This window comes from Dermochelys coriacea, chromosome 9, assembly GCF_009764565.3.
Source record: "Dermochelys coriacea isolate rDerCor1 chromosome 9, rDerCor1.pri.v4, whole genome shotgun sequence".
NCBI lineage: Eukaryota > Metazoa > Chordata > Testudines > Dermochelyidae > Dermochelys > Dermochelys coriacea.
In genome coordinates, this window is record NC_050076.1 from 80,040,813 (window position 1) to 80,053,601 (window position 12,789).

At 48.2% G+C, this 12,789-nt stretch overlaps 1 protein-coding gene across 1 annotated transcript in view; it reads left to right on the forward strand.

Moving 5' to 3' along the window:
* LOC119861905 (relaxin receptor 1-like) overlaps positions 1-12,789 on the forward strand; it is a 54,645-nt gene that overhangs the window by 16,248 nt on the left and 25,608 nt on the right. Inside the window, exons 3-7 of the mRNA XM_043492037.1 lie at positions 7,918-8,064; positions 8,842-8,931; positions 9,649-9,754; positions 11,205-11,276; positions 11,896-11,967. Coding sequence (XP_043347972.1) covers positions 7,918-8,064; positions 8,842-8,931; positions 9,649-9,754; positions 11,205-11,276; positions 11,896-11,967 — 487 coding nt within the window. The remainder of the gene's footprint in view (positions 1-7,917; positions 8,065-8,841; positions 8,932-9,648; positions 9,755-11,204; positions 11,277-11,895; positions 11,968-12,789) is intronic.

The following is a 12,789-nucleotide window of genomic DNA, read 5'->3' on the forward strand; positions in this document are numbered from 1 at the left end:
TTTTTGAGGGAAGGAAAGTCTCTCTTCCCCCTCCCACTGGTTCCATGCGGCCTCTCTGGCCCTGGGTCTTTGACATGCCCTCTGCCCCAGATCTCAGGGCTGCTGCGCTGGCGCATTTAAAAGGTTTTCCATTTGGCAGATCCTGGCAGCCTGATTGCTATTTTAAATCCTTTATCTGCACTTTATCTTTGTTGGTGTTTTAATTCACGCCTGAATTGTTTGTCTTGCAGGGTACCTGTATAGCCGTGCCTGATAGTGTCAAAGTACAGTGTGTGATCAGCATTAGGGGAGAAAAATGGTAACAACTGTGTTAACCCATGATGTGACAGAGGTAGTAACAGACCCATTGTGACTGTGTTTTTAAAGCCTCCTTAAATAGACCAGGAAGCATTGAATCTAGCAGGCAGGTCAGCTAACCCCCAACTTGTCCACATTCTGTGCAGCCTGAAGGCGCTGTCTCTGAAAGGGTTTGGGGAATCTCCTAGTACTGGTCATGACATCACAGACACTGCTGTCGGTCCCCCTTGAACCGTTGCCAGCACCTCGTCATGTGAGTGATGCTTAGAAGGGACCAGCTGAGTCCCCAGGACAGTATAGTAGAGGTGCACACGGGTCATTAGTTTTTAGCACCTCTGCAGCAGCAAATAGGGCTTGTGAAAGCCCCTATGTCTACACAGCAATTAGACACCCGCGGCTGGCCTGTGGCAGCCAATTCGGGCTCGCAGGGCTTGGGCTGCAGGGCTGCTTCGACTTCCAGGCTGGGGCTGGAAGGAAGTCAGGAAAGAATGACTCTGGTGCAGGCACCACCTAGGGCAGACCCATTCATGTACGTAGGACTGCTGGAACTGAGAGCAGGTCCCTCGCTGCTTGAGTTACGCTGGGAGCTGGTTTTGCCCCCAGAATTCCAAGAGAGCATTGCTGGGGCCCTGGGGCAGAGCTTGTGTGTTCTGTACCTCCTGGAGGGGCCACACACAAAACATCACCCTATATACAAGGCAAATCCCGCTTGTCTCGCTCGTAAGAATGGGCCCATGTAAGTGAAGGGGATGATTGGCTTAAGTAACATAAGCAGGCCTTGGCTGAGGACTCATTTCAAGGCACAACTTCCAGCTGCCTTGAGAAGCTTTACAGCAAAATATTGCACAAATCTGTACTGTTTTGACACAATGTCTTGTTTTTATGTAACTTTGCACTGCTGTTTATTATGGCCTATGATCTGCCAACATCAAATATTTTTTTAAATAAAACTTTTTTAATGAAATACATTAACACACGAGAGCCACTAGAAAGAGACCCTTACATTTCCACCTGACTTATATTTAGTTTTATTCCAGGCTCCAACCTTACAAACGGGCAGGTGCTGCAGAAAATTAAGGGAGCAGTCTGAACTTGGGTATGCCTTTGTCATGCTTTAGCACGTGTTGTTTTGTATCTTGCAATAGCTTTTTGCAATAGTCCCCATTTGACACGTACATTTAACAAAGTTTTTTGTTACTTATTGTTACTAACTTCTTGAGTTTTCCAAGATTGTTGATCCAGACCCCATGTTGCACCTTCAGTGGTAAGGCTATAGTTTCTTGAAGAACTGTGATTAACAGTTTTGACTTTTGGGGGGAGTTTCCTCATTTTATAATATAAAACTATTTCTGTGACTATATTCCAGAGTCGTATCTGCTCAAGCTTTCTTTCCAGCTCACTTAAAACTTTTAGCTTCAGAAGCAATCATGAATTGCATTTATTTCCCCCCCAAAATTGTGGCCAGCTGCCCAGCCCAGCAACAGTGTGAAGTCTGTTGAATCTGGCCTGTTCACGCAAGCACTATCTGAGGTACGTGAAGCAGATTGTCACTGACAAAGCTATGTCCCTGAGTAAGATAGTGTTCCAGACAATTTGAGTGTTCCACACAAATAATTTAACTCGCGATGCAATATTTGTATTTGTTTTCCTGAAGGCAGCAGCTGTTTACCTAGAAGCTATTCCAATCAGAGAGATTCAGGCAAGAATTCAGATGTACTGGTGGTCTGTTCAGCATATAGAAAGAACTTCTCCACAGCTAAAACTGAACATTTCTCCAAGATCTAACTACCTGTACACTGAGTGCAACAGAGTTTGTAAGATTGTCCTTAATAGCTCAGTCCACCTGGTGATTTCAGGATATTACACATCCTGTCTATCTTTGATACTATAGTAATGAGGGCCATATAAGTACCTGAGTGCCTCACAATCTTTGATGTATTTATCCTCACGATGGCCCTGTGTGGTAGGGAAGTGCTGTTATCTCCATTTTTACAGATGGAGAACTGCAGCACAGAAAGGTTAAGTGACTTACCCAAGTGCACACAGGAAGTCTGTGTCTATAATCTATCTATGGTATTCACAGAGTGACTAACACCTTGGTATGTAAGCACCATATAAGAATTTAAATCCCTGGGCCTACATGCATTTGTAAGAGTTCTAGCATTAGGCCCTATGCTAGCAATCAAATCCTAGTATTGTTCCCCTCTGTATTTAAGGGTAGGGAGCGTCCTTAGAAAATTAAACCTTTATTGCTAGCCATTCGTTGATACAGGAGGGCATGATTCAAGAGAGAAAGACAGAGACAGAGACAGAAGGTTTTCTAGATGATGTCAGTGTATTTTATAGAACAAGCGAGAAGGTGAGATGATATCTTGAATCTTTGCATCTTTCGGAATCTCTGATCTTCTTTTAGTACCCTGAAAAAAAAAAGAAGACCTTTAGCACATACACAATATGCTCGCCCCACTCATCCATCGACTCTTGCACCATGTGTTTGTTTTACATCTGCTGTATTATAAGAAGAGAAAAGATATTCTTTGTCCAACTCATCGGACTAGAGGTGACACACAGATTTGCTTCATTCATAGAGAGAGAGAGAATGGTGAGGCACAGTCATGCTGTTTCATGAGGTATCGATCCGTATGTTTTCAAGCTTCTTCTGCACAGTGAAACACGTAATAAATATATTACCAGGTGTAACTAAATCTTTTGCCAGGTGTGTCTGCCAGCTGTGGTCAGAGTTTGCCGTCTGGGGTGAGCATTGGTCCAGAGTTGCTGTTCGAGGTTGGTGGAGCTGCAGTGACCAAAATGGCTTTTTTCATCCTTGTCTGGCCTGGAGCGTGCGATTGGTGCTATTGACATGAACTTTGCTACTGAAAGCCATGTCTTTGTCTCTCCAGACTACACTGCTGCAACGTGGCCTACATGGGGAACTTCTGCACACTGCAATGGTGGTCTATTTTGTTGGAATGGCACAAGGGCTCCAGAGTCAGCATTGGCTGCTACCTGTTGTCTTCCAGGTGCAGTCTACGGCATTGTGTGTTTTCCTCCAAAGTCTCCCTGAATAGCTTGGGACCTGTATGTTGCAGAAACTGCTCTCTCCTTTTGTGGCATTGGGGGTACTCAAGCTGGAACCCCCTTTATATAGGCATGAGGAGGCTGATTGATGGCAGAGTGTTCTCTGTGAGGAGCCCTCCACTTTGGAATGGACTCCTCGCTTGGGCTGAAATGGCTTGATCCTGCTGATTTTCAGGGCAGGGTACAAGACCCATCTATCTCCCCAGGCTTTTGGGGCAGATGTGGTGTCTGAAGCTCAGGATAGACACGTCTTGATGTCTGTTATGAGCCTAAATAAATACATTCACTTCAAATAAGAGAACTACATATTCAGCGCTCTGCGATGGAGATGCTGACCCAAGGCAAAGAGCCTGAAATGGAATCCTGGGGTGCCTCCAGTTCTGATGGAAGGAGAGCAAGCCCAGCTGTTGGAGATGCCCAGACATTGATGTGTGATACTGAATACTCCCCAGCTTACATCAGATGCTGCCTTCAAAATGGGAAAGAAAGAGCTCAGGGCGGCGGGGCGGGGGGATGTCCGTTTGATCCCAACTACTGGATTAATTCTCAGGTGCTGGACTGTACCTGAAGTGCCCACGCTGCATCTAGAACAGTTCTAGGAAGTTGTAACTTTCCCCACAAATGGCTCTGTGTTGCAACTTAAGATGCAGCAAGGAGGACAAGGGCGGGCTGTGGCTGTTAGAAATGTTGTTCAGATCAGTTTTATGGCCTAAGATGGATGTAGCTCTCTCCAGCGGTTTTTGGGAAAGCTCCAGTTTTTAGGGAAAGATTCATGGATTCAAAGTGTATTGCTGCTCCAAATCTTAAACACTTTGAATCATGTTGATAAGCTCCAGCGGGTGTTGCAGACATTTTGGGCCCTTGTTTCCCTCAGAACAAACGTCCCAGATGCGTCAATAAATCTGAAAAAAGGCTAGCGGGTCCCCAGGGCCCATGTGGAAGATATACGACTGGGGACCCGGCCAGGGTTTGCTGTTTTGCTGCTCCAACCAATTGTTACAGAGAGGCTGCTGAAACGCTGAGCTAATGTGGAAAAATACTTCTGATCCAGGCAGTGTCAGCCTGTGAAAAGATAGGGCATTCATGCAGATGAGCCTTTGAGTCAGACAAACTGTGAGACTGTAAACTGTTCAGGACAGGGACTGCATCCGTCCAGGACGTAGGAGCTTTTGGGTGCTATTTTGCACTATAAAGAGCGTTACTGTGCACATTGTGTGCTCCCTGCTGTTAGCACTGGGCTAGTAAATCAGAGGCAGCTTCTAGGGCGTAGACCGTTCACTGCAAACGGCTTTGAGTTCCAGCTGTTCCTTTTCCTTGTCCTCTGGAGCACCTCTCTAGAAATGGATAATCTAGAGAGATTTCTATGCTCCATGGAAGGACCATCCTGATTAGAATAAATTTTGTGGCTCTAAAACATGCTCTTTGCATTTCTCTGGTCACTAAGGGCAGTGGCAAGAAATTGGGATCTTTGCTGCCTAAGAGTTCAGTGACTCTTGCTGCAAAACCTGGCTGCAATCTTCTCCAAGAGTCACAAGGGAGAGGGGTGCCATGAACAGGACTGTGGTGACCCTGATGGTCTGTGAACTCCCCTCACCACCAGTAGAAGAAATTCAGTTAGCCCAAAAGAATCTGATAACCCTGTGACTGACCCAGAATAAAGCCATGTGCAGAGGGGCACTTGGAAGGGAGGAAAGGATCACCACCCTCTCTGCTATCCTGCAGCTGTGGCAGCTTTCCAATCACATGGCATGCTGTGTGTGCTGTGTGTGATTCCATTGCATCCTGCTGCACGTATAGATTGCCATATGCCTCTATACTTGGAACAGTCTCTCACTTCTCCTGCAGCTCCTCTTTGAGACTCACAGATCTCCCTTTAAAACTCATTCCCCTTGCCTTCTACCACGGGCCAACTTTGACTGTGACTGATGCCTCTCTCCCACCTCTGACTGTTTGGACTATAGTTGTCTAAGCTAAACTGCAAGCTGCTTGGGGCAGGGACTGCTTTAGACTAAGTGCCAGCTTCACACTGACGTATACCATGTGTCATCACTTACTCCTGAACCTGCTGCCAGTCCTGTCTCCATGTTCCTCTTCCTTTTATTACAGTTTGCCTCTGGGAGTCATAATAGTCTTGGTAAAATGCACCAGCTTGAATCCTTGGGACTCAGGGAGCGGCGGGAGGGTGGGAGGGGGGAGAGTGGAGGAATGACCCAACCACCCAAAGCACATCCATTGCCAGGTGAAAGAGATGGTGAGTGGTAGAAATGACACTCAGTGCCCCACATTATGAAATCATCTAATAGATGCGTCTTCAGTGACAAACACAGACCGTCAGCCACCAGTCTGTGGGAATGTTAGCAGCAGCAGAAAACCTTGAATGACAAGCCCGGGCTGTTCACACTGTTCTGTCACAGACATAGACTTTGATAGCTTCCCCGGGCCCTGATCAAAGGCGAGTGCATGGAAACATTTTGCTTGATCTGAAGAGTGCTTTTGACACAGTTAATTGTAGCATAAGCTTTCATGAGCTAAGTGAGCTGTAGCTCACGAAAGCTTATGCTCAAACAAATTTGTTAGTCTCTAAGGTGCCACAAGTCCTCCTTTTCTTTTTGCGAATACAGACTAACACAGCTGCTACTCTGAAACCAGTTAGTTGTAGGACATTAATGAACAAAGCTGAATGGCTGGGGTGCTTGGAAGCTCTGATTGACGTTTCAGATTTGCCTGATGGAAAGGGCTCAGCAAAGTGGAGGTTTAAGTTACTGAGGCTAATGATCACAGGGCGTGAACTGCACCTCAGGGGAGGGTGGCTTTTCCAGAGGGCTATGGACTTGGTTTGTTATACTGTAGTTAATAATGTGTCTCTTCTGCTTTCCTTGGTGTATATAACTCCATGGAAAGACCTCCTGTTCCCAGTTCTGCTTGTACACCAAGCTGCCTCTCTGCTGTGCTGCCTGGGGCCACTCCAGAGAAGGGGCTGTCACTCCCCACACCCAGAGGTCCCTCTCTGCCTCTTCCTGAGGTTGCTGCCGTATTGGAGGAGCAGTCAGTGTGAGTCAAGCCACCTCCTGCTCCTCTGCCGAGGTCCCATCTAGTCCAGCCCCCTGGCCAGTGCAGGTTTGGCCCTTACAATCTATTCTCCAGTCTGATTTTCAGTGACATAAAGAATGCAGCAGCCACCATTTCACAGTCTAATAGATCTCCAGCTCCTTTGTGTCTCATTAGGGAGTGACCCAATGTTGGCTGGAAGTAACCTGGCCAGCCCTGAAGATCTGATGTCTAACCCAGCAGGATTTATTTTACTCCCCTTGGAACGTAAGAGGGTTTCAGCTCCAAACAGAATAGAAGTGACAGCGACCTCCTGCCTGAAGGCCCTTCTCTTGATTGTCGCTGGCACCCCATCACCTCGCACATACCCCACCCAGCATGGCCCACGTGCAGTGAGAATGCAGAGCAGTCCTGCCACCCGAAACCCAGAGGGTTTGGACAATTGGGACATGCAGGCGAGAAGTTAGTGACGTGTCTCATGTCCTCCTTTGTAGTTTTCTTGTGGTGGGGAAAAATGCTGGATTGACAGCCCTGGAGACCGATGGCCTTGATTTCTCCTCAGAGCAGGCACAGCACGGCACCCCCTTTTCATCCCCCTCAATGTGCTTTATCCATCCCCAGGAGATCCAACCACATAGAGGACTTCAGCCTCAATGACCAACCAAATCCCTCCTGAACCTCACCCCTCTCCTGTCAGGCATTTCAAGGGTGACTCACCCAGCAGATAATGAAGATTTAAAAACTAAATTAACCAAATTACAAGAGGAGACCATGTGTCTGTGGCTGTATTGAACTTAGTGCTACTGTGAGCTTTGTACCACAAGAACCAATTCTCCCCTTACATAACGTACAGCAGCAAACTGTATGGTGCCCAGTAAATAGCAATAATCCGGTGGCAGAACCTATTAGCATTAAGGTCCTGGTGATTTTGTGGCATGTCTTTCACGTCGGCCACAGAACAGCTGTTTGATGGGCACGTCTTGCTGTCACTGCTGACTTGTGCTGGATTCTTTTTCATAATGATGATTTTTCTGCAAGCGTTTTTCTGAGATGCCTCCACCGTCCCAGATGGAATCGTCGGATGGTGGCGTAGAATTTGCTACTGCTTCTGTTTCCTGTTCTCTCATTTGAGAGGGAGGAAGGGAAATATCTCTTGGCTATGGTGAGACATCGTCTCATGGTGTTACAATGTCAGGGCATGTCTCGTCTTTGCAGCTCTCAGATCCTTCCAGAGCATTGGGAGACAGCTGAACAATCAAGAAATATGGTCCAGATGGACTGGTGTTGATACAATCCCACTGATTAGTCATGCCAGATGGGACTGGGCTAATGTGCAGTAACAGGGTACCATACCGTAATGGGTTACCGTGTCCTGGCAAGATCAGCACTAGTAAGCCAAGGATGAGAGGTGGTTCTTAAACAAGCCGTAGGCAGGGACAGGGGTCTGGCCTGTTTAAGGATGCTTTTTGACTGTGTCTTGCTTTCCTTTGGCAGAGTCTCTTCTGGTTCATTCCAGGCTGGATAGCTATGCCTGCCCTTTGGGACAGTTCCCCTGTGGCAACCTGTCTGTCTGTTTACCCCAGCTCCTGCACTGCAATGGAGAGAAGGACTGCGACAACGGAGCTGATGAAGAGAACTGCGGTAATTAGCTAACCTCACAGCCTGCCCCCTCTTTCCATTTCTTCTTGCCGCCAGACCAAAGGCAGATGCCCTGTAGTTAATAAACCATGTGGATCTGGAAACCCCAGATCCAGAACCAGCAATATTGTCAAAGGGATTCTGGGAACATGAACACAGGGGCGGACTTTAAGGGTCACTTATGGTTACCTGGCTGCCTTGCAGCTATCACTGAAGGTTTAAACCTCTTACTGGGAGAGTACAATTTCCTCGAACCTTCTAATAATGATACAGAGGTCTAGGTAAGGGGTTGCTGGATGGAGATCATCCCAGCCTTACATGTAGGAGTGTAAGACCCATCAGAAGAGGAATATTCTGTCAGGACACAGTAGAGAGTCAAAGGGGCAAGGGGCAGGAGCTAACGTAAACTAGAGATGGGCTGAGGTCACCAAATATATGGGGCTGGAGGCAGGTTTTGAACACCCCATGTTTCAGGGGAGTCAGATCTAATGCTTATAAAAATGGGCTCAAAGGGCAAGAACCAGCTTCAGCTCAGATTTTGAATTCCCATGCTCCGAATGCAGGGGTATTCTGATCCCGGCGCTTGGTTCAGGCCCAGGCTGAGCGTCTCTCGTGCTAGCGGTATGTGGTTCCCAGCACTAAGATCAGGAATCAGAGTGGGGGTGAGCGAGCCTGGAGGAGGCTGGGCATGGGGAGGAGCAGTGAGTGAGTCTGCTGTGAGCAGAGGGGCGGGGGGGGGGAGCGGACAAACCTTCATGACTTCCGCCTTCTCCTTTCTAGTGGATAATAGCGGGTGGCTGCAGATCTTCGATGACATGCAGCAGACCAAGGGCAGCAGAGCCACTGAGGAAGAGAAGACCCCAGTCTGTGGTGAGTACTTCCATTCCTGGGGTTGGCTTTGTATTCACTCCTCTTCTACTGTGTCTTCCCCAGCCTCCCCATGCTACTGCCCAAGCCCTCCTGTCTCCCCCTCTTCCTCCCCTTTTGTGCTCTTTCTGCCCCCTTTCCCCTCTCATCATCCCTCTGTTTCACTCCTCTCTCTTACGCCTCTCCCTCTGGAGTGGGATAGGGTTGCCCAAATGTTTGAACCCAGACCTAAAGGTGGGATCCTGGGAAGTTGGTAAAATTTCACCCTGGAGCCTCACCCAAAATTCAGACTGAGCTTTGCTCAGGTTTGGGGGAGTTCGACTCACCCTCCCTCACTCCCACCAGGGTGAATCCAATTTTTGGTTTTCCTGGTTCTGTCCAGGCCTGGATGTGCTGAAATACCCTGACCAAGGCTGGCCCTGCGAGATTCCCAGCCCAGGCCTGAGAAGTTCAAGAAAGCATCTCTCCCCTTCTGTTCTCCTCTGCCTTCACGCACCCTGCCTCTCCTCTCATCACCTCCTCCATTCTTCCACTGCTACCGCATTGCTCTTTAGGAGTGTGTCTGCCGTTCCCTGCCTGCCCCTTTGACCCCGACATATCCAGCCAGCCCTGACCCCCTCTCTGTGCACCAGTGTGTCCTTTTATCTTCTCACCTGCCCAGCCATACACTGAGATCCTCTCTGTGTCAAGTCTCACTGTTTTCTTTGTGCTTGTCCCCAGTGCTTGACCGGTTCCCAGAGAAATGCCAGTGCCGGGGAAGGACGATAGACTGCGCCGGCCAGAACTTGCGCACTGTCCCCTGGGTTTCCTCCAACGTGACGAAGCTGTAAGTAACAGGGGCCACCACGGGGTAAATGCGCCTCTTTCTCTGCAAAATTGGAGCCAGTGGGAAATTTGCCCTGGTGATTCCCATTTTTAGCCTATTTTAACCCATTTGTGCTGCCTAGCATCAGTCATCGAGGGGGTAGTGCAACCTAGTGGTAAGGCTGAAGAGGACGCTAGTTCCAAAGGTCATAATGCAGAGAAATGTGTACCTGTTATCGTAGCAAACTGAGCCAGTGTATCATACACAGAAGTCTGGAGAAGCTGTAAGTACCACCCCCTCAGAGCGGCCGGCTCATCGACAAGGGCACGGGGGCGGAGGGTGGGGGAAAGAGTAGCGGCACCACATTTAAAAGACTACACCCATATTGTGCAGGACCAGCTTTGGCTAGGCAAGAGATGATGACCTTGACTTCTTCAGCCTGGCAGGGCCCTGTGTCCTCAGAGGCTGAGGCTTTTCTCATTTTAATAATCCACCATCACACCACTTGAGCTTTCGGCTTCAGAGTCAGTGGAGCAGAGAAAGCGGGAGGGTTGGGTAACCCCTTGTTTACAATTGTTCCTTAGTTAGTTATCACAGGGCCGTGGTTGGCTGACTCTGTCAGTGCTTGTGTTACTTCATATGTGGACATGGAAGTCAGTGGGTATCTGTCATAGATATCATGGACCCATACTGCACTGCTTCCGTTATAATGTGTTAAGTGGGCGGTGAGGAATCAAAGTTTGCTCACATAACATGGGGTCTGGGAGGTTCAGAGTCCAGCATGACTGTTAAATGACAGAGGGGAGAACAGCAAACAGCTCTCTGTTCTGGAAGACTCCAGCACCTTTTCTACAAGTTATTTCACTTGGGTAAACAAGATCTTTCCAGCCTGACACATCGGCGTGTTTATGATCTGAGATTACAAGAGAACAGCTTTAGTTCTTTCAGGTTGGATCCTGGCCTAGCGCCTTTGCTTGTAATAATAATAATAGTAGCGTGCTTGTCTCTAGTGCACCAGGATCTCAGAGCTGCCATTAATGATTTCCAAGCATTTGTTCTTTCATCTTCATGCCCCTCGAATAGGGAAACTGAGGCAGAGAATGCGGAAGTGACTTTCCCAAAGTTGCACAGAAGGTCTTTTAGCAGGGCCAGGACTCAAGCCCCCAACTCCTGACTCCCAGTCTTGTACTTTTGTCCATAAAAACATCTTCCCCTTCACTGTGGTCCATTCCCAGTGCTGGTTTCTCACTCCCTGGGCTACTGGGGATAGGAGTGCTGTACATTGCTGTGCAATAGACTGTTTCATTTCTTAGTCCTGATCAATCTGGGGGGAGGGGGGTGAAGAGCTGCTAGCACTGTATTTCTGTGCAGAAGTGATACAGGTTTGATTCATTCCAGGGGACCAGGAGGGGCTGGGAGCATTGTGGAAACCCTATTAACCCTGAGGTATTTCTGTTCTGTTTGTAAACAGCCTCTTACAGCACAACGAAATCCAGTCAATACTGCCCTATGCTTTTGCTGGACTTTCCAAGCTTAAAATGCTGTGAGTAAAAGGTTATCATGTTGTGGGTCACAGGGGCGAGGTGGTTATTGACAGCCTCTGTGTTTCAGCCCTCTTAGCACAGAATGAAGGGGGGGGATAGCTCAGTGGTTTGAGCACTGGCCTGCTAAACCCAGGGCTGTTATTTCAATCCTTGATGGGTCCGTTTGGGATCTGGGGCAAATATTGGGGATTGGTCCTGCTTTGAGCAGGGGGTTGGACTAGATGACCCCCCTGAGGTCCCTTCCAACCCTGATAGTCTATGATTCTATGATTTATGCAGTCTGAACGCACGTGGTCTAGCAGCACCTCTGGAGACATGTGGCTGAACAAAATGTACCTGCCATCCCCAGCAAGAATGATGTTTGAAATTACAGCACCATGTTATGGGGGAGGGAAGACTCTTACAAATGTTTCTCCCTCATGTTCCCCTCTCCCCATCATTCATTCCAAATCAGGCTTGCCCCTGCAAAATGCAGATGACTTGAGGATATCCCCATTCACATCCCTAAAATAAGGCTTAGGGGAGCTGCTGGGGGAAAATGGATGATGAATAAAAACCAGTTTAACCAACAGCATCAACCCAAGGTCACTTTTCTTCTCTTCTCTTTAACAATTCCAGGTTCCTGAGTCACAATAACATCACTGAGCTGAAGCCAAGAGTCTTCCAGGATCTGCGTCATCTTGAATGGCTGTAAGTGCCTCTTTCCATTGGGTGGCCCACCGGGGTCCAATGAGGAATAAGGGGATGGAATTGAGTTTAAGGCCAGGTTTGCCAGAATATCAGGGATAATACTCGCACAGTGGGATTCATTAGGCTGGGCAATTGTCTCTCCCCACACCACAAGATATCGTTGATGCCAAGAGTTTAGCAAGATTCCCACGTGGATTAGACCTCTATATGGATAAGGAGAACATCACGGTGATAGTAGACAGGATTAAGCATATCAGAGATATAAACCCTCCTGCAATAGGGCATAAGACAACTGGTAACCTACAGGGTTAGGAAGAAACATTCTCTCTGGGTAGGTTAATCCGTAATTGCCCACAATGGGGTTTCTTGCACCTTCTGAAGCATCCATTGCTGGCTGTTATTGGAGACAGGATACTGGCCTAGGTGGACCAAATACTGGTCTGATCAGACAGGGCAGGGTGTGTGCATATGCATGTGCATATACCAGTCTGGCTCCCCACAAAGATTTGGTGGCAGATTGGCACCCTGGACCACCCTGAGTGAGCTGCTCCTCAGGTTTTGTCGAGGCTATTTAAGGGAGAGGTTGGTTGATCGTGTGGCAAATTGTGAGGATGGGACTCTGAAGGGCTGGGAAGCTCTCTCTCTAGGCTGAGCTAAACTCAGTAAGGCAGCCATCTTGCAAAGCAGACATTATTGTTCCTCTTCTCTGGTGATCCCTGTATGGGCACCCAGGCAGTTCTTCCTCAGGTCTGTGGTGCTGCATATGGACCCCATACGGGGTCACTAGCGAAGTGGAACAATAATGTCTGCTTTGCAAGATGG